This window comes from Borostomias antarcticus (genome assembly GCF_949987555.1).
Source record: "Borostomias antarcticus genome assembly, chromosome: 12".
Lineage (NCBI taxonomy): Eukaryota > Metazoa > Chordata > Actinopteri > Stomiiformes > Stomiidae > Borostomias > Borostomias antarcticus.
In genome coordinates, this window is record NC_140245.1 from 18,465,910 (window position 1) to 18,487,619 (window position 21,710).

At 43.0% G+C, this 21,710-nt stretch overlaps 1 protein-coding gene and 1 long non-coding RNA gene across 2 annotated transcripts in view; one reads left to right on the forward strand and one right to left on the reverse strand.

Annotated features, from left to right (window-relative positions):
* LOC311316480 (nuclear factor erythroid 2-related factor 2-like) overlaps nt 1-21,415 on the reverse strand; it is a 34,922-nt gene extending 13,507 nt beyond the window's left edge. Inside the window, exon 1 of the mRNA XM_084447342.1 lies at nt 21,063-21,415. Within this exon, the coding sequence (XP_084303468.1) occupies nt 21,063-21,104 (42 nt within the window). The 5' untranslated portion in view covers nt 21,105-21,415. The remainder of the gene's footprint in view (nt 1-21,062) is intronic.
* LOC311316517 lies at nt 4,178-5,141 on the forward strand. The gene is made up of 3 exons (XR_014630714.1): nt 4,178-4,272; nt 4,615-4,769; nt 5,006-5,141. It is a non-coding gene; the product is annotated as an uncharacterized lncRNA (long non-coding RNA).
* Nucleotides 21,416-21,710: the final 295 nt, after the last annotated feature.

The window sequence follows — 21,710 nt, forward strand, 5'->3', positions numbered from 1 at the left end:
GGCCCTGCTAAACGCTAGGTCTATAATAAACAAAACTTTTCTGCTAAATTACTTTTATCACCTCTCGCACCTTGGACATTATGTTCGTGACGGAAACGTGGATCGATGCTGGCGAGTAGGCTATATACCCCGTTCTCTGAACTCCTTCCTCCTAATTGCTCTTTCTTCAGCTCGCCCCGCACCACAGGCAGGGGTGGGGTTATAGCTTGTGTTAAGATCCAATCTACAGTGCTGACTGTCCCAGCCTGTGTCTAGTTACTGTAGTTTTGAGTTGCAACTATTTGAACTGAGCCTGTCTTCTCCTGTGCTCTGTGTGGTCGTATATCACCCACCGAGATACAACAAAGACTTTATAAATGATTTAGCGGACTTTCTGTCGGGGATTACTCTTAAATATGACCACATTTTAATTTCTGGCGATTTCAATGTGCATGTGTGTTGTGAATCCCGACCTCTGGTCAAGGACTTCCTAAATCTGCTTGATTCCCTCAATCTTGCCCAGTGCGTATCAGGACCGACACATGAAAAGGGGCATAGCCTACTCTATATCTAGTGTTATCTTACGGCCTAGTCTGTCTCCGTCAATGAAATCTGTGCAAAAACATGCATTTCTGACCATCTACCTGTGCTGTTCTCATTATTGTTTCCTTGCCCGGCAGATAGAACCATTGCCCCCGCACGCTGCCGACGCGCTCTTAGCCCCTTGACCGCATCACAATTTTCCATCTGCGCAAATGACTGCGCTGTCTACACTGAAAGAAAATTGTGCCCTCAGCACTGATGAGATTTTGTCTGTTTTTAATTCCACATGCGTTGAGATTTTGGCTCCTTTTAAAGGATTAACATGGTGATTTTCACTTTTTTTGAGTTTGAACGTGCTATTTGCACAATAGGACATTGAAGAAACACAATAAAAACATTAAATATATCCGTTTTGTCGTTTTTGAGAAACTGGAAGCGTAACATTTTCAGTCCAATTTGACTCGGGGTAAAAATACTCCGAATTCGTGACGTTTTTCCCATTGTTGACGTCACCCTAAAGTTTGAAAATCCCGCCTCCACTCCCCCGCACCGCCTCCAACAGAAATCTGTCTGCGCCGTTTCACCATCTATCCAACATGGTAAGGCAGCTCTGAACCCTTTCTCATCTTGAGAATAATTGAATAGTTGCAGTCTCTTAATTTTATATAATTTGTACGTTTTATAGGCCTAATTGTATTTGTGGTTGTCATACATAATGGGAAGTTTTCACCATGATCTCCGTGTCTGAGTAGCCAACCTAGCTACTGTTAGATATCTACAGTCTATCTTTATATAAACGAACCATAACGTTAGCTGTAATTGGCAACAGTTTTTAAAAAGCTGTCTGATCCAGCTAGCTATTTGTCTTTATCCAGCATGTTGACGTTAGCTAGCCTAATGTTTGGAATGTCAGCTAGCTGTGTTAATTATCCTAGCATGCTAACGTTAGCTCTCAATGCATTTGCTTTTGGTAACGTTAGCCCTCCAGTGCAATGGCAGAAACACAGCGCATCATACTGTACTCTTCCCTGGCATAAACACAGCGCACCATACTGTACTCTTCCCTGGCATAAACACAGCGCACCATACTGTACTCTTCCCTGGTATAAACACAGCGCACCATACTGTACTCTTCCCTGGCATCAAATCTACTTGCACCAGGTGCAAACTGTGCTGTAAGGTTTCCGAAGCGATAGCCTACCATAACTGTTGTGAGCGTGCTTTGTTGTATAGGCCAATAGTTATCCAAGTCAAAGTTGGATATAAGTCAGTTTGTATCCACAAGAATCTCCCGATTATCTCTCGATCAAACTTAATTCGATATAATGTAGACTTACTGATAAATAGCCTATTGTTGTAATTTATGCTGTTTTGCATATGCAAAATAACGATGCTATTACTAATCGCTTTTATAATTTGCCCCCTTTTCTTGTAGCCAGATCACTACATTTCCAATACTGGGACTCGGGAGGTCCAGGTCCCGCGCTTCAGGGCTCTGGGGGTGTGCAGGTCCTGGAGGACAGGTTGCAGCCAATGTCACCTAATGATATTATAAATGTTACAACACCGCCCTGTTTTATGAGAAAGTAGCCTATGTCTTAATTTAATGTCATGTTGTATGCGCAACAATTACCTCGGAAAATAAAGACGTAGTCCTACCCGTGCGGGTTTTTGTCATTTATTTATTCTCACATTGAGATCTTAACTTGATCAAACACACCTGCTGTGTACTGAATCGTTTGTCCTAAGGTCTTGTATTGCAGCGTTGTGATGCGCATATAGAGGCTACTGTGCTAAAATTATGACTACATTTCAGGGGGGGTGGAGGTGAAGATGTTAAGTCAAGTTATGTTCCTTTCATAATTTACAACTCCAAATAATTGTAATTCTGCAAAACATTCTGAAAGTTGTGTAAGGCTTATCATCACTGTGGCATCTGCTCCACATAATGTTGATCATCCCAGCACCTCGATCCGACCCAACTTCAGGAAGCATTGCGCATTTTGGGATTAAACAGCTCCAGTAGCGATATTCTATTATAACCAGAGGGCATTACAATAACATTCAAAACGAGATCTATTGACTGCATGACCTGTTAGTCTCCAGACTCCGGAGTAGGCTATACCCCTTGACCGCTGCGCTCACGGAGTCGTGGTGCACGGCCCTCTGTCTCCAAACTCATCGATTATGTTGAATCGCTGCGCTACGCATGCAGTCTGCCACATATTAGTAGGATCAGTAGGCTAGCCTATATGTAGGCTACATCCCCAGCCCCTTTCTGCAAAATGTATTGTGTTGCCTTTGTATGTGAAATGAGCTATAATGATTTAATTGATCTGACCAATAATCAGTTATTGCAGTGGTATTCCGCTCGATTCCTTTATATCACCACAACTGACAGATGTTGAACCCAGAACAGTAACGTTTCAGTGTTCAACTGGCTTTGTTGGACACCTACTAAGATAAATAACGTTAGACTGGTGAACAATGCGGATGTTATGTCGGTTTCACAGCGCAAATGATCTGTCTTCTGGCAAGACCCACAATTGCAATTATTTGACTAAATAGGTACTGTTCGTAGCTGGCTGAAAGCTATCACGTTAGTCTAATAGCCCAAGGCTTGCGTGGCCGGCTGCAGGGGGCTTTTTCCTCTGTGTCGTGGGGGAGACGTGTCGTCGTTATACTTTTATCGTACTTTTCCCAAATAGGCCTAATGCAAATTCGAGGATACGGCCTGTTAGGTAGCGTGTATCTTTATAATGTTTGGGGGTTAATATAATATTAAGGACTTTGTAAATGCCCCTGGTAAGCAGCTAGAAAAATGGCTATTGATCTGGCTGTTGTGCGATCTAGCTCGTGTTGTCTAGCTCGGAGCGGTGGTAGCTATGGTAACGGGGCACACGCCTGTCAATCAGAATGATTCCAGTTGGTCATTTGCTCAGAGAACTGTCAATCAGTTGTTAATAATCACGCCCAGTTTTGAGTGAGTGAACTTTTTGAGTGGCAGATTCAGACCTCTAAAAACATGTTTTAAAAGAATTTGTATGGATGAATTCTGAAATAGTTAAACACATGTGTTTTGTTGTTGCCTAAAGATACCTGGAAAGTGTTATATTGAACCACCATGTTAATCCTTTAAGACAAAGCGCCCCAAAGCATTCTCCAAGTCATGGCTAAATGACTCTATGCACGCCCTTAGACGCGCATGCAGACGTGCTGAGAGAAAAACTCCATGGCCGTGTCCGAATTGCATACTACTTGCTATATAGTAGGCGAGATGCAGCATGCTGCATCAAAACTGTGCATACTGTATTTCGCCTACTATATAGTAGGTACTATATAGTAGGCGAAATCGGCGAAAAAATTGGCGTAAATGTAGCATAGTCCAGAGCATACTGGCCGTGTCCGAATTGCATACTACCTGCTACATGCTATATAGTAGGCACTATATAGTATGCATACTGCATACTATATAGTACCTACTGTTCCACAAAACGCGTGTAGTATGCGAGAAAATACAGCATGCTACTCGAGTCACCAGCGGAAGTGACGGGATACGATACTGTTTACTCCCGCGAAGCTGTGGTACAATTATCCGGTGTTTTCTGTGATCATTTTGTGTATTATCCACAAAAATGTAGCCTTTTCCTGGCATGGGATGTGCGGCTGCTGCTGCCGCCAGGAGAAGACGTGTTCACGCTGCAAGGAGAAGAGCCGTCATGAGATCTTCTCGACATGCTTGTAGTTGAGGTAAATATTGAACGTTAGCTTGCTAGCTACGCTAGTTAGCTAGGTTAGTTGATAGCCCCGCATGTGCTGGCTTGGGGCTAGCTATACTGTTACATTTGTACCAGGGATGTTATATTAAATAGATTCTGAGGGGCAGGTAAGCAAAACAATAAAACTCAACTCATTTTAAAGAGGTGGGTAAACTAAGTTTACCTGGGTTTACTCATCACTACACGCCTGCTTTGTAATGTTACATTTTAGCTCTACAGATAATGACATCTATCTATTATCATATTGTAAAGACAAGTATATGCCATACGCACAAATGAGTTAAAGTTTGCCCTAATAATATTCCCCCTGTAGGCTCACATGGAAGACAGAGGTCCTCACCAAGTCAACCTCCACGTCCCTGCTGAGGACCTATTTTGACGGCTGGACACAAGGAGGGACTTCAGATTGTCAAAATCGACACAGAGGAACCTTGGTGATGGTCAGGAGGATGGGGCAAGACCATGGAGGTGCTAATAATAGCAATAACAATAATAATAATTAATTGCATTTAGAGCTTTTCTCAGTACTCACCCTTTACAATGGTCTTGTCATTCACAGACAGGTGCTAGTCTTTGGAGGTAACATTACATCAGTCATTTAGCATACACTGTTGTCCAGCATTACCTTAGTCATTTATTTAGCAGACACTTGTGTGTCTGCTAAACGACTTACAGTAGGCCTAATTGCATTTAACCATTTAAAGGTTGAAGACCTTGATGGTGGCCATGGTCCTGCTGCTGCAGATCATCCCAACCCTGGAGATGGCCTCAGAAAGTGTCTCGCAGCGGCAGCATCAGCACCAGCACAAGCTGCCTGGATCGCAGCTCTTGGTGAGCACGACTACCCCCATCCTGCCATAAGTAGTCAGTCTATCAGTTCATGAGTGTGCTTTGCCTTGTTCCTTATAGACAGCCTTGAGGCTTTAAACACCGATCAGTTGGTTATAGACAGCCTTGAGGCATTTGTTTAAATGTATTTGTATTTAAATGTGTAACACTGTACATAGTAATCAGTTTAAGTATTTTGGGGGGAGACAACAGATCAGCGTTCTCCTGTCAGTACCTTTTGCAAGGAAAGCTAATGATCTGACCAAATATAAACAAGTCAAAAGTATATTTGAAGACCATTGTGTAATAAAAATATCCAAGAAATGTTTATGGTTGTGTTTCTTCCATTATACATGTAAAGGTTACTTCTTGATGTATTAACATTTCAACAAAGTGTAATATCTACACATCAGACACATTGTCTTGATATGTCTACAGGTCATGTACAGTAAAGAGGAAGGTCTTAACACAACACGCAGAGCACTTTGGACATGTAACTCCCTTATCAAGTAGTCGTTAGTCAGACACATTAAACAGTGATGCTTTCATAACCGTCTCTGAATAATTCCAATGAAGCATTGTGAACCAACATGTGTGTTCCGTCTTTTATGCCTAATTGCAAACTACAATGTCCATTAGGAATGTTCTTTTACTCTAATGACTGGTTTTAGGTATAGTGACATTTGTTCTTTGACTGGGAATACATTACAAGGAATGACACACAAACACCAATTTAATTCAAGAAAATACATTTAATAAAAAATAACAAAAACAATAATGGAACAAGATAAAAGTTTTTTTTTGACTGAGGCTTCTAGAAGCAACATCAGCCAGTCCTCCCTCTCCTTAAACAACCCCCTTTCCTCCCTCCACTCAGCCTTCATCTCTGCCTTCTCTCTCCCCCATTCAACATCAGCCGGTCCTCCCTCTGGAGGACGGCCAACTCTTCCCTGTTTATGGGGAAGAGAAACACCACGCTGAAAGGCTTGGAGTAAGTTAACTTACGTATGCATTGTTCAGAAGCAATCCAGCGGTCTGTTTACTTTGGATATTGATTTATGTAGGACCTACATCTTAGAAGCTGGGCTGCAGGGGACGACGGAGACAGCCTGGATAAAGCACACAGAGAACCTTGTAGCCATGTACAAGGTGATTTTGATCTACAGGCTACATGATAGCAAATATATTGATAGGGACTCACAGTTTGTATGACACTAGAAAACTGTTATCTAACCTCATAGGACCTAAAGAGCCCCAGAACTGGGGTCAGCACAGAGGGAGGGGAGGCCACAGCCGCTTCGTGGAAGTGGTATTGGGTCTTGGAAGAGGCGATGGGGGCCACCCATGCAGCCGTCCTCCAGAGGATCATCGTCCCTGGTGTGGTCGTTGGTCCCTGTAATACATCCAGAAGTATTATGGGACAATGAATACTAATATATTAATATATGATATATGAACAGTTGAACTCGTTTAAATCATGGAATGAACAGACAATTGTTTAAACAACTTCAAGTAACGTTAGGCTCGGTGGCTTAGGTAAGCCATTTAACAACTCATCACAATTTCGACATTTCTTATACATTTCTTAAGCAATCATGGTCATATTACATGGAAATGTTACTCTGTTTGTCTTGATTCTAGCTATAATAACATTTAAGCTCTGACATTAATACGTTTTGAGCAAGAGCCGTCTGAACACCTGTAACGTTAGCAGCCTATTAACGTTAGCTGTCCACCAGAGATCAATGCAAGCAGCTAGCTATCATGACGTTCTTTTTCGAAATGTCATTTCTACCCCACCTATATACACAAAACTGCATTTGTAGCTCTGTGTCGTTATAACTAAGATATCTGTCCGGAAAAATAATTTTTCCATCGACAAATTAAGTCAATACTTACATTTGAAAACTCCCGCTGCGGTCCCGGAGACCTCTTCGTTCGCCATCTTTTTTTATTTTTCTCACTGCCCAGTGACGTTTCACCTCTCGACTTCCGGAACAGTATGCTCTGGACTATGCTACATTTACGCCCATTTTTTCGCCGATTTCGCCTACTATATAGTACCTACTATATAGTAGGCGAAATACAGTATGCACAGTTTTGATGCAGCATGCTGCATCTCGCCTACTATATAGCAAGTAGTATGCAATTCGGACACGGCCACTGTTCCGGAAGTCGAGACGTGAGACGTCACTGGGCTGTGAGAAAAATAAAAAAAGATGGCGAACGAAGAGATCTCCGGGACCGCAGCGGGAGTTTTCAAATGTAAGTATTGACTTAATTTGTCGATGGAAAAATTATTTTTTCGGACAGATATCTTAGTTATAACGACACAGAGCTACAAATGCAGTTTTGTGTATATAGGTGGGGTAGAAATGACATTTCGAAAAAGAACGTCATGATAGCTAGCTGCTTGCATTGATCTCTGTGGTGGACGCATGGATGTATTATATAAACTGGATACAGCCACTCCATTCACTGGCCGCTATCAACAATGAAGCCCTATTGAACCGCGCCATCTTGGCAAAATTTGTAGTCATTTGACTATTTCCGGTTACTTTTGACTTGCGCAGTTGTGCTTTTCTGGCCTTCCGGTTACTTTTGACTTGCGCAGTTGAGCTTCTCTGGCCGACGCGCGTCCACGAAAAAGTTCACATTTTTTAATGAAAATGACCACAAGACAACCTCCTGTGCATAGTTGAAATGGTAGTGGGATACGGTGATAAACTGGAGTGATCATTTGACAGCAATTATTAGCCTTTTCCAGGAATGGACAGAAATGGGATATTTTTAGAATAACAGGAATTTATTCACATACAATGTAAAGGAGTTGATGTGTAGCATGAAGATGAAACGATACACTGAGTTTGGGTGTTTTCAGTCAACGTTGGCGTTGACCGCTTCCAGCTATCGAATGGCCGACTGGTGTAAGATGGATAGCCTAACGTTAGAGAGATAAATGTAGGCTATGGTTATGTTAATAAAGCTAACAATGATGTTGTAACATGCATGCAGCACTGCCGATCTGATCTGAACGATTGATTCATTATTACCATGGATCGGTATTGGGATTGATCAAGGGCGAGTGTGAAATAGCAGCCACGAACTCAGCGGGTTTTCCGAGATGCGGTAGCCGCGGCCAGAGCTCCTGCTGGCGGGGAGTGAAGCTCTTCAACTCGCCTGTCACTGGCTCCCTGGAGGAATTTAGCCTGGCTGCAATAACGTTATCGCGAACGGAATGAATACCATCTACTAGCAAACAAAACATGTTCAATTATATTTAACTTGTTAAAACTAAGATGCCAGGATCAAAAAATAATTTCTCCAATTGATATATTTGACAAAAACAGGTTAATATGCAAGCCGGTTTTCATTGCTAAATCAAAGCGGGGAGAGCCGGGAACGCGCGTCTACATTTCAGAGAAATGTGAACTTTTTCGTGGACGCGCGTCGGCCAGAGAAGCTCAACTGCGCAAGTCAAAAGTAACCGGAAATAGCCAAGTGACTACAAATCTAGCCAAGATGGCGCGGTTCAATAGGCCTTCACTTTAGATTTCGATTCCTGGGGGCTTGGGTGGACGTTACGTTAGCTAGCTAGCCCAGCCAACGTTAATAGGCTGCTAACGTTACAGGTGTTCAGACGGCTCTTGCTCAAAACGTATTCATGTCAAATCTTAGATGTTTCTATAGCTAGAATCGAGAGAAACAGAGTAACATTTCCATGTAATATGACCATGATCGCTTAAGAAATGTGCAAGAAATGTCGAAATTGTGATGAGTTGTTAAATGGCTAACCTAAGCCACCGAGCCTAACGTTACTTGAAGTTGTTTAAACAATTGTCTGTTCATTCCATGATTTAAACGAGTTCAACTGTTCATATATCATATATTAATATATTAGTATTCATTGTCCCATAATACTTCTGGATGTATTACAGGGAGGTGGCCCCCATCGCCTCTTCCAAGACCCCGTACCACTTCCACAAAGCGGCTGTGGCCTCCCCTCCCTCTGTGCTGACCCCAGTTCTGGGGCTCTTTAGGTCCTATGAGGTTAGATAAGTTTTCTAGTGTCATACAAACTGTGAGTCCCTATCAATATATTTGCTATCATGTAGCCTGTAGATCAAAATCACCTTGTACATGGCTACAAGGTTCTCTGCGTGCTTTATCCAGGCTGTCGCCATCGTCCCCTGCAGCCCAGCTTCTAAGATGTAGGTCCTACATAAATCAATATCCAAAGTAAACAGACCGCTGGATTGCTTCTGAACAACAATGCATACGTTAGTTAACTTACTCCAAGCCTTTCAGCGTGGTGTTTCTCTTCCCCGTAAACAGGGAAGAGTTGGCCGTCCTCCAGAGGGAGGACCGGCTGATGTTGAATGGGGGAGAGAGAAGGCAGAGATGAAGGCTGAGTGGAGGGAGGAAAGGGGGTTGTTTAAGGAGAGGGAGGACCGGCTGATGTTGCTTCTAGAAGCCTCAGTCAAAAAAAACTGTTTTATCTTGTTCCATTATTGTTTTTGTTATTTTTTATTAAATGTATTTTCTTGAATTAAATTGGTGTTTGTGTGTCATTCCTTGTAATGTCTTCCCAAAGAACAAATGTCACTATACCTAAAACCAGTCATTAGAGTAAAAGAACATTCCTAATGGACATTGTAGTTTGCAATTAGGCATAAAAGACGGAACACACATGTTGGTTCACAATGCTTCATTGGAATTATTCAGAGACGGTTATGAAAGCTTAACTGTTTAATGTGTCTGACTAACGACTACTTGATAAGGGAGTTACATGTCCAAAGCGCTCTGCGTGTTGTGTTAAGACCTTCCAAGTTACTGTACATGACCTGTAGACATATCAAGACAGTGTCTGATGTGTAGATATTACACTTTGTTGAAATGTTAATACATCAAGAAGTAACCTTTACATGTATAATGGAAGAAACACAACCATAAACATTTCTTGGATATTTTTATTACACAATGGTCTTCAAATATACTTTTGACTTGTTTATATTTGGTCAGATCATTAGCTTTCCTTGCAAAAGGTACTGACAGGAGAACGCTGATCTGTTGTCTCCCCCCAAAATACTTAAACTGATTACTATGTACAGTGTTACACATACATTTAAATACAAATACATTTAAACAAATGCCTCAAGGCTGCCTATAACCAACTGATCAGTGTTTAAAGCCTCAAGGCTGTCTATAAGGAACAAGGCAAAGCACACTCATGAACTGATAGACTGACTACTTATAGCAGGATGGGGGTAGTCGTGCTCACCAAGAGCTGCGATCCAGGCAGCTTGTGCTGGTGCTGATGCTGCCGCTGCGAGACACTTTCTGAGGCCATCTCCAGGGTTGGGATGATCTGCAGCAGCAGGACCATGGCCACCATCAAGGTCTTCAACCTTTAAATGGTTAAATGCAATTAGGCCTACTGTAAGTCGCTTAGCAGACACACAAAAGTGTCTGCTAAATAAATGACTAAGGTAATGCTGGACAAAAGTGTCTGCTAAATGACTGATGTAATGTTACCTCCAAAGACTAGCACCTGTGTGTGAATGACAAGACCATTGTAAAGGGTGAGTACTGAGAAAAGCTCTAAATGCAATGAATTATTATTATTATTGCTATTATTAGCACCTCCATGGTCTTGCCCCATCCTCCCTGACCATCACCAAGGTTCCTCTGTGTCGATTTTGACAATCTGAAGTCCCTCCTTGTGTCCGCGCCGTCAAAATAGGTCCTCAGCAGGGACGTGGAGGTTGACTTGGTGAGGACCTCTGTCTTCCATGTGAGCCTATAGGGGGAATATTATTAGGGCAAACTTTAACTCATTTGTGCGTATGGCATATACTTGTCTTTACAATATGATAATAGATAGATGTCATTATCTGTAGAGCTAAAATGTAACATTACAAAGCAGGCGTGTAGTGATAAGTAAACCCAGGTAAACTCAGTTTACCCACCTCTTTAAAATGAGTTGAGTTTTATTGTTTTGCTTACCTGCCTCTCAGAATCTATTTAATATAACATCCCTGGTACAAATGTAACAGTATAGCTAGCCCCAAGCCAGCACATGCGGGGCTATCAACTAACCTAGCTAACTAGCGTAGCTAGCAAGCTAACGTTCAATATTTACCTCAACTACAAGCATGTCGAGAAGATCTCATGACGGCTCTTCTCCTTGCAGCGTTAACACGACTTCTCCTGGCGGCAGCAGCAGCCGCACATCCCATGCCAGGAAAAGGCTACATTTTTGTGGATAATACACAAAATGATCACAGAAAACACGGATAATTGTACCACAGCTTCGCGGGAGTAAACAGTATCGTATCCCGTCACTTCCGCTGGATGACTCGAGTAGCATGCTGTATTTTCTCGCATACTACACGCGTTTTGTGGAACAGTAGGTACTATATAGTATGTAGTATGCCTACTATATAGTGCCTACTATATAGCATGTAGCAGGTAGTATGCATTTCGGACACGGCCCATGTCTCCCTTGAGCTTTTACATGGCTGCCTGTCTGACTACCAGAGACCTGTAAAAGCTGCCAAAACGGCATATATCTCCTCCCTGGTCTCCAACAACAGCCATAAGCCCCAGGCCATGTCCTCAACTCTCTTATTAATCCCAGCAATGTTTCATCCCTTGTACCATCACCTACTCTCTGCGACAACTTTCTAACATTTTTTATCAACAAGGCCACCTCGCTCAAACCAGCCCACACAGTTGCTAGGCCTATCCCGGACCCTGCTCCTTCTCCATGCCTTGCTGTTCTCGACCAGTTTGAGCCTGTGTCACTTCCCTCTCTCCGAGGTAGTCAAGCATCTGCGGCCTACAAACTGCCCCACAGACAGCATTCCCTCTCGCCTCTTCAGGGAAATTTTTGACTCAGTCGGAGCTAGTGTGCTGCTTTTGGTCAACACCAGCCTCAGCTCAGGATGTGTCCCTGTTGCCTTCAAACATGCTGTGGTGCAACCTTTAATCAAAAAGAAATATCTTGACCCCTCCACTCTCTCAAACTTTAGGCCCATATCTCAGCTGCCTTTCCTATCTAAGGTTCTGGAGCGAGTAGTCTATACCCAGCTGCAATTTTTCTTAGCCGAGCATAACATCCACGAGAAGTTCCAGTCTGGCTTCAAACCGAGATACAGTACAGAAACTGACCTGCTGAGAGTTTTTAATGATTTGATTTTAGTCCTGCCGTCCTGATGCTTTTAGACTCGACAGTCGCTTTTGACACTGTGGACCAGAGGTGGGACAAAGTCATTGATTTGCAAGTCCCAAGTAAGTCTCAAGTTGTTGTCCTCAAGTCCCAAGTCAAGTCCCAAGTCAAGACAGGCAAGCCCCGAGTCAAGTCCCAAGTCAACGCTGGGAAGTCAAGTCAAGTACCAAGTCCTAAACTAAACCAAGTCCTTTGGAGTCCATTTAAAGAGATGATCCAGGTTATAGTTTTAGCCGCTAAGCACATGTAGTCATGTCTACTGTTTAGAATAATGAACCAACCTCGGTTTCGAAAAGCTGGATCCTTCTCGACAATTCGCCTGCCGCTTCTATTTAAATTTAAATAGCATACTTTTTATTTGGGTTTGGGGTAAAGTATCAAGTAATTTCAAGTCAAAAGGCCCAAGTCCAAGTGAAGTCACGAGTCATTGGTGTTAAAGTTCAAGTCGAGTTACAAGTCTTTTGACAATTTGTCAAGTCAAGTCTAAAGTCATCAAATTCATGACTCGAGTCTGACTCAAGTCCAAGTCATGTGACTCGAGTCCACACCTCTGCTGTGGACTAGAGTTAAATATTTTTCCTGAAATTTGAATTTTTTTCCTCCCGGGATTTGCTGCTCTCTTTCCCGGTATTCCCGGGAAAAATATTTATGTTTTTCATTTTATGGTGTGGAGTGCACACAGTGCACACAACTCTAATAATTTTGACCTAGAATCTACAGTATATTGAGATAAAGTTCACATGCAGAATAGCTTGGACTCTAGAGGCGTGTTTGTGTGCTGTTTGTCATCTAAACGAACGCAGTAAATGGCAATAATAATCAGCAGCTTCTACTTCAGTAATGCTCGGATGTAGCCTTCGTGATCCGACTGCAGGGAAGCACTAACAGCTGGCCTGGTTATACACAATAAACTTAAGACATTTAATTCGTTAAATTCACCATGTCGCTGCTCCGAAATGATCACTCAATGCTCGATGTTTAGCCTACAGAATATTTATTTTGCAGTCATTCGTAGAACAGTTCACCACAAATATCTTAATCTTTTTTATAAAGCGACTGTGACAGCCTGTGCAATTAAATGTCTCGAAAAATAAAAAACAGGTTTGCATGGCATCCATAATATGAGAAAAACTGAGGTAGGTCTTTTTATAAAGTAGGCTACGCCTAACAGTAGCCTGTGAAATTAAATAGGCCTAATTTATGTTTTTGGTTGCTCGGAAATATTTCCACACGAAGCTGGAGTGGCTGGACATAGCCTATGGGATGTTGTAGGGTAGACCACGCACGCGGTAGCCTACGGTACGTCATGCAGAAAATAGACATGCACGTCACTACGCACGCACTCTGTGCAGAGATTGCAATAATATCATGCAGCTCAGCTGTTAAAATAATAATTAAAACCCATGCCAATGGATTTTTTGGTCAGATTATTAATTCAATTAATATTAATTATTATTGAAATTGCAATTCCCGTTTTCCCTGTTCATTTCCCGGGAAACGAGAAATGGTTCAGAGGACGGGTCCCGGGAATACCGGTAGTACCGATTTAACTCTACTGTGGACCATGCGATCCTAATTCAACGCCTCGAGCAGTCTGTGGGCCTCACAGGATCTGCTCTAAATTGGTTTAAGTCCTATCTGACCGATTTAATCTTCTCAGTGCAGTTAGGACATTTCTCCTCCACTACGGCCCCTCTGACCTGTGGAGTCCCTCAAGGCTCCATCCTGGGCCCCATCTTATTTTTACTTTACATGCTGCCCCTATGCTCTATTTTTGGAAAGCACAGAATCTCCTTCCACTGCTACGCTGACAATGCCCCTACGGTCCAAAGGCAAGGACTGTATTCAGCCATTACTGGACTGCCTGAGTGACGTCAAGTCTTGGATGAGCTCTAACTTTCTAAATCTTAATGAGTCCAAGACCAAGATCATCCTTTTCGGACGACACGCTCCCTCAACCTGCTCTGTCGATGCCCTGGGCCCCTTGAGCTCCAACATTCGTTCCTCTGTGAAGAATCTTGGGGAGGTTTTTGACAGTGATTTTAATTTTGATAATCAGATCAGTGCTGTAATAAAAGACAAGTTTTTTTCAACTGCGTCTCCTAGCTAAGACGAAGCCTCTGCTACTGACCTAGAGAGGGTGATCCATGCCTTCATCACTACTAGACTCAACTACTGTAACTTGTATGTTGGCATGGATCAGTCTTCCCTCAGCCGCATACAGCTTGTACAGAATGCTGCCACTTGCCTCCTCACTGGCAAGAAAAAGCATGACCACATCACACCAGTCCTGGCCTCACTCCACTGGCTCCCGGTCCGCTTTCGCATCGATTTTAAACTCTTGCTAATGGTTTTTAAAGCCCTAAACGACCTGGCCCCTCTGTACCTCTCTGAGTTCCTGCATTGCCACACCCCAGCCAGAGCCTTCAGGTCTGCTGACCAACTGCTGTTGGAGGTGCCTAAAACTAGACTTAAGTCTAGAGGCGACAGGGCTTTTGTGGCGGCTGCCCCCTGGAATAGCTGCCCCTTCACATTAGTGTTGCACGATATACCGGTACCAAAAGTCTACTGCGGTGCCAAAACGTGACGGTGCCAACTATACTATAAGCTCTATACAACGGTACTACCATGGAATACGGTACTACCGTTCAACATGGCAGGGGGACAATCTTACCTCTGTTCCCAAATTCACTGGTTTCTGCTAATGAGAAGACTGGCTCGCGACACCGTTGTGCAGCTCCCAATTTGTTGATTCGCGCACACATCTCCACAGTCACTGGCTCGCGACACCGTTGTGGCAGCTCCCAATGTGTTGGCTCGCGCATGCATCTCCGCAGTCACAATATATATATTGACGTTATCTGTGTATGTCTGGGCGCAAGCCAGTCTGGTTCTCAGTAGGCTATCGTAATGTCAGAAGCGTTCACTAGCTCTGAGTCCGCACCATCAAATGTAACATTATTGAAGAAACATAACTCTAAAAGTTTAATATGGAACTACAGTATTTGGGTTTTAAACCAGATAAACAAGGAAACGCTATAGATGATGGCCGTCCGTTGTGCAGGCGATACGGCAATGCCGTATAGGCAAAAGAAGGCAAGACATCAAACTTAAAGCATCTACAATCTCGTCATCCAGACCTTGCACTGGAATACAGACAAGCTAATGAAGTTAGTATGACTTTAGCAGTGTTCTTGCCATTAGCTAATATTACAAAAATGAATTAATAAACATCTTAGCTAAAGCGTGTGCTGCGGTTGCTAGCTAGCCAGCCAATGCTAGCCAGCTGGCTAGCTAATGAAGTAACTACCTGCTGTCATATCGTCATGCACAGCTGTTGAATGAAAATTGTCGTCCTCTTATTCCAAATCCAAACTCCTTAAAATAATGTGAGCTAGATTATGTAGGCTGAGACGAATCCAATGATAATCCAATGATATCCACCTCTTGACATTTGGTAATTTGATCTGGTTTTGACTTTCACAAAAGGGAAAGCTAGATAAAGCGTCACTGCCATCAACCAAAACCCAGTGGCCCTCCGCTGACCTTTACTGGTGGTTGGTGATACTACACTTGTGTGTAAACATGGCTGATTCAGTAGTTGTTTTAGATATGTTTTAAATATTTAATATTATATATAATATTATTATATAATAATTCATAATATGCATAGTATTTTTTTTACTTACCTATAGAGCTACAATGTAATGCTTTAAATGCATGTTATTCATGCACCACTCGTATAAAGTGATTACACTGTACTGTAATGTACTGTAAATACATTGCACCTTCATAAAAATAACAATTTTAAAATTACAAATTTTAATGCTTCGGTATCGTGATACTACTTGGTATCGTGATACTTTGGCTGGTATAGTATCGCAGGTAAAATATTGGTATCGTGACAACACATTAGATCCTCCCAGACCCTTAATCTTTTTATTATTATTATTTTTTTAAATCCTCCCTAAAAACCTACCTTTTCTCCCTGCCGTTTTAACCAGTCTGTGCTCAAGCCTGGTTCATGTTCAATGTTTGTATTGTTTGCTGTAATTTCCTTGTTTTGTTGTGAAATGTTTTTATCTAGGACCCACCTTTGTAAAGCACTTTGGTCGACTGCTGTCGTTTTAAACGTGCTCTATAAATAAATGTTGATTTGATTTGATATGTAATAATAATAATAATAATAATAATAGTAAAAAAAAACGGTATTTATATAGCAAATTAATGCAGCTCAAAGTGCTTTACAACAAAGAATGTACATGTACGGAGTGCTCCACATAAAAATAGACATAAAATAAACAAAAAGCAGGAAAAATAAGATCAAAAAAAAGTAAAATACCAAATTTTTAAAAATAATCTCACGTACTCTAGTGCTTACTCAGATTATGAAAAACATGGCCGCCATTTGACTGCTGTAGTTCAGTTTCAATAATCGTTAGCATATCTCAACAACGTTGACCAACTAAGGGCCTCAAAATACACAAAACGTATCTTCAGTGACGTATTGTAACTTTTATAACAAAATGTACTCTAGTTTGGGAGTCTCTGTTAAACACATACTTCCCATCCCATTCGTTTTGACCATAGGGATTTAGAAGCCACCACCAAATGGTGACAATGCTAACTTTTCACCTCACCACTCTATATCACATCTTCAACAATGGGAACCAATCAGGGGCTGCGTTCCACTGTAGGACAGAACAGCAACGTACCAGAACGTAGCCCCTGATTGGTCCGGTTACAAATGCAATCCCTGGAAATCATTCTATATAGGAGGAAGCCCAGACTGATCTGCAAAGAAAAACAGAATGTAAGCTCGAGAGATCAGGATGGTCTCTCACTCTCTCTCACACACACACACACAAGGCTAATAACATCCTGCTGTCCTATAGAAAAACAAGTACTGTACACATGTAAACATGTTGTCCCCCACCCATTATGCATGTTACCTTGTGGTATCAAGCCCCCTGCTTCTCATTAGGCGCTTTTATACAGAGATCCCACTATATTGCCCTATAGAAGACCCCTCAATTTTCTGGCTTTGTTTGTTTATTTAAAAAAAAAAAAGAAAGACAGCATAATGTGTGATTTTATATAGAATGTAATCAAGAGGCATGACCCTTGGACACAACATTCACTAGTTGTTAAACAAGTCCATGCACCTGTATGGTCTAAAATTCTATAATGAATGTTGAAATACAGATATATCTAGCTCTACTAAACACCTCAAGCTCTACTCTGCGGATGTAGAAAGTACATGGTTTCCCAAGTAAACTTGTTTGAGACACCAAGCATAGTTTTTGATGTAAAAACCTAAATGTACTTGTCAATGGAACCATGTGACCATCCAGACAGTGTGTACTGTATGTCAGTGTGAGTCCGTGTGACTCTGTGTGTAAGATGCTGTTGACCCTGTGGCCAGCCAGCCAGCATATGTGTGTGTGTGTGTGTGTGTGTGTGTGTGTGTGTGTGTGTGTGTGTGTGTGTGTGTGTGTGTGTGTGTGTGCGTGTGTGTGTGGCCTTGTGACCGGCAGGACAGCCATCACCAAAGGATTTCGGTGGAATGCGATGTGAACAGGATGGACACTGACCCTCACTCCTCCTCCTCCTAGACCCTGGATGAACCTACTGAAGATGCTCTCTGTCCCTCTCTATATATATATCTCTATCCCTCTCTCTCTCACTCTAAATCCCTCTCTCTGTCCCCCTCTCTAATATATATTGCTCTCTGTCCCTCTCTATCCCTCTCTCTCACTCTATATTGCTCTCTGTCCCTCTCTCTGTCCCCCTCTCTCTCACTCTATATCCCTCTCTTTATCCTTTTCTCTGTCACACTCTCTCTCTCTCTCTCTCTCTCTCTCTCTCTCTCTCTCTCTCTGTAGTCAAATGGAAAGTCTGCATACCCTCTCACCTTCTCCACATTTTTTATGTTACAGACTCATTCTACATAGATTGAGTTCATTTTTGTCTCAAAATTCTACACAATATAGCCCATCATGACAAAGTGAAAACAGGTGCTAATTTATTAAAAATCAGAATGTAAGATATCATAAATCATATGAGTTGAGGTGGATTTTGTTCCCATTGATACTGCTTGAAATGTGTCTACAACTTAGAGTCCACCTGTGGTAAACTGATAATTTGGTAATTGGAGATGGCCAACACCTGCCTATATAACATCCCACAGTTGACAGTACATGTCAGAGCAAACTCCAAGCCATGGGTTCAAAGGAATTATCTGCAGACCTCAGAAACACGATTGTGTCAAGGCATAGATCTGGAGAAGGGTATGGAAAAATGTCTACAGGTCCCAAAGAGCACAGCCACCATCATTCATAAATGGAAGAAGTTTGAAACCACCAAGAATCTTCCTAGACCTGACCTCCCAGACAATCTGGAGAAAACCAAGCACCGCTCATCACCGGGCTAATACCATCCCTACAGTGAAGCATAGAGGTGGCAGCATCATGTGGGGATGTTTTTCAGCAGCGGGAAGGTCTTGAAGCTTGAAGAAAACTTGCTCCAGAGCACTCTGGACCTTAGACTGGGGCGAAGGTTGACCTTCCAACATGACAACGACCCGAAGCACACAGCCAAGAGAACAAAGGAGTGGCTTCGGAGAAAGTCTGTGAATGTCCTTGGGTTGCCCAGCCAGAACCCAGACCTGAATCCAAATGAAAATCTGTGGAAAGAGCTGAAAATGGCTGTGTACCCACGCTCCCCATCCAACCTGACGGAGCTTACAAGGATATGCCGAGAGGAATGGGCAAACATCGTGTGCCACCAGTGTGCCAAGCTCGTAGTTTCTTTCCCAAGACGCCTTGAAGCTGTAATCACTGCAAAAAGTGCATCAACCAAGTATTAGGCTAAGGGTGTACAGATATGTAACCCCTAAATAACCTATTTTTGTCAGTAAAATAAAATGGCATATTTTCTAAAACCCTGTTTTCACTTTGACATTATTGGCTACTGTGTGTATGTCTGGGGGAAAAATGTATAATTTTAGTATAATAAATAAGAATAAGTGTAATGTAATAAAACATGGAGAAGGTGAAAGGGGAGTGTAGACTTTCCGGCTTGACTGTATACTGTATCCTTCTCTCTCTATCCCTCTCTTTATCCTTCTCTCTATCTGACCCCCTCTCTATCCCTCTATCTCTCTCTATCCCTCTATCTCTCTCTATCCTTCTTTCTCTCTATCCCACTCTGTCTACCCTCTCTCCCTCTGCTGTGTTAACCTTCTCCCCACATTCAGATGTAATGTTATGTGTGCTTATTAGAGAACAATACATGAGGTGTGTGTGTGTGTGAGAGAGAGAGAGAGAGAGAGAGAGAGAGAGAGAGAGCGTGAGGGAGAGATGGAGGAAGGAGGCTAGAGAGAGGGAGAGAGAGAGAGACTGATGTGCTGGTTGCGTGAGAATGGCAAGGCCTGGTGGGTGTAATGACAACCAGCTCAAACCTGATTGGTCAGGAGTGTTATCTCAGTATACCTCTTACCTCAGCCCCAGAAAGGAACACACACACACACAAACACATGAACACACACACACATAGCCTACACCAACACACACACACGCACACACACGAACACACACACACCTTACCCTTCCCTTTCACAGCTACCCAAACACAAACAATACTGTTTGTCTCTCAGTCTGTCAGTGAAACAATGAACGTCCCCTTATGAAAATAAAATAAAGTAAAGCCAAGAGTTAGTTAGTGCTGTCCCTATTTTAAATAAATAAATAAACAGTTATCATTATTGTCAGTCTGAGTCTGGGAGCTCAGCTGTGTGTCTACTGTCCAGAGATGAGGGCCATGTGTCTGTCACATAACATTTTGAAACACAAACAGCAAACCCGTTTGCACACAGCCAAGCCTATAGGCTAGGCTACTCTCGCACGACACGCCTCCCTTCACTTCACATAATGGCAGAGCTCCAAAACACAAGCTTATGCAAACATTAAAAATTCCAATGGTTGTGTAATTGTTGAGGTACGTGGGTTGAGGCCAGATACAAAGATCACAACTGTCCGGAAGAAAGGAGGGGTTGGGGCACTGGGACAGGACAGTCCCAGAGGAGACTCCCGAAACAGCCAGTAAAACTGTCAGACAGCTTCACTTAGGCAAATTGTAAATAACAATTCAGGTGTAGCATAAGTAGTAGGCTAGGCTAGCTCACTCATTTGAAAGCATAACGCCTAGGCTACCTCCTCTGAAATTCCAAACACATTTCGGGAACGATGTGATCACAACAAAGTCGGGTGGGACTGGGTCGCCCTGCCCAGACCTCCAGACTGTGACGAAGCAGAATTTAACCCGACTGGAGCAGCGCGCTTCATAGAAAAATAACTGTTTAGGAGTCTGTCCATACGGGACATTAGTCGATATTAGCCGTCCCAGCAACTATTTAGTCAATATAGCTTAAGCTATGTTCTGTTTTATGTCGTCGTTTTGTATAGCCGGTTATCTTGACAATTCGTTGGGGCTGGGGTGCGATGTGGTAGGAGCTATTTCCAGAAAAAAAGGTAATCTCGACCTTAACAAAACACACAACTTTTCTGAAAGCGTGAGGTGGTCCGCAGCATCAACTTCTCTCCCAATAACGACAAGACCAATTGATCTATTGGAAGGAATATAGCCCACCACCCTATTACTAGCTACTAGCCCGCAAATTAACTCCCACCCCGCAGACCTACCTGTTGACCGCGGGGTCCCCCGGGCAGGTCACCCTGCAGCATCTCACACAACCGCCCGGAGTCTCCGTTCTCCTGGCAGCGAGGAAACCAACCACTGGGCACACGATGTCCCGAGTCCCCTGACTGCTTCAACAGAGCCGGAGAATATGGGGTCTGGAGGAAAGTGAGCGGAGTCTCTACCGAGCCGTTACATACACCGCGCCATCTAGTGGTAATTTCTCTTTTACTACACGCGGGGCTGACAGATGTTTCTACAGAAGTAGACCCCCCACAGCTCTAGAGACCAGCACCTCAGCGCTGAATAACATGAGAAACACGATGTAGCCTAGAGTAGGCAACTGGGGAGTTGGAACAGGGAGGAGGATAAATCCCACAGGCTCTGACTCAGAACAGCAGAACACACCTCTGCCCCTCCCACTGTCTCTCCTCACCTCTCCCCCTAATCTCCCGGTCTCTCCTCTGCTGTCTCTCCTCACCCTAACCTCCCTGTCCCTCCTCTCCTCTGTCTCTCCTCTCTCCTCACCCTCTCCCGCTCCTCTCTCCTCATCCTGCTCTCCACTCCTTCGTCTTTCCTCTCTGCTATCCTCTCCGCTATCCTCTCCTCTGTCTGTCCTCACCCTTCTCTCCTCTCATCAGTCTTTCTCCTCC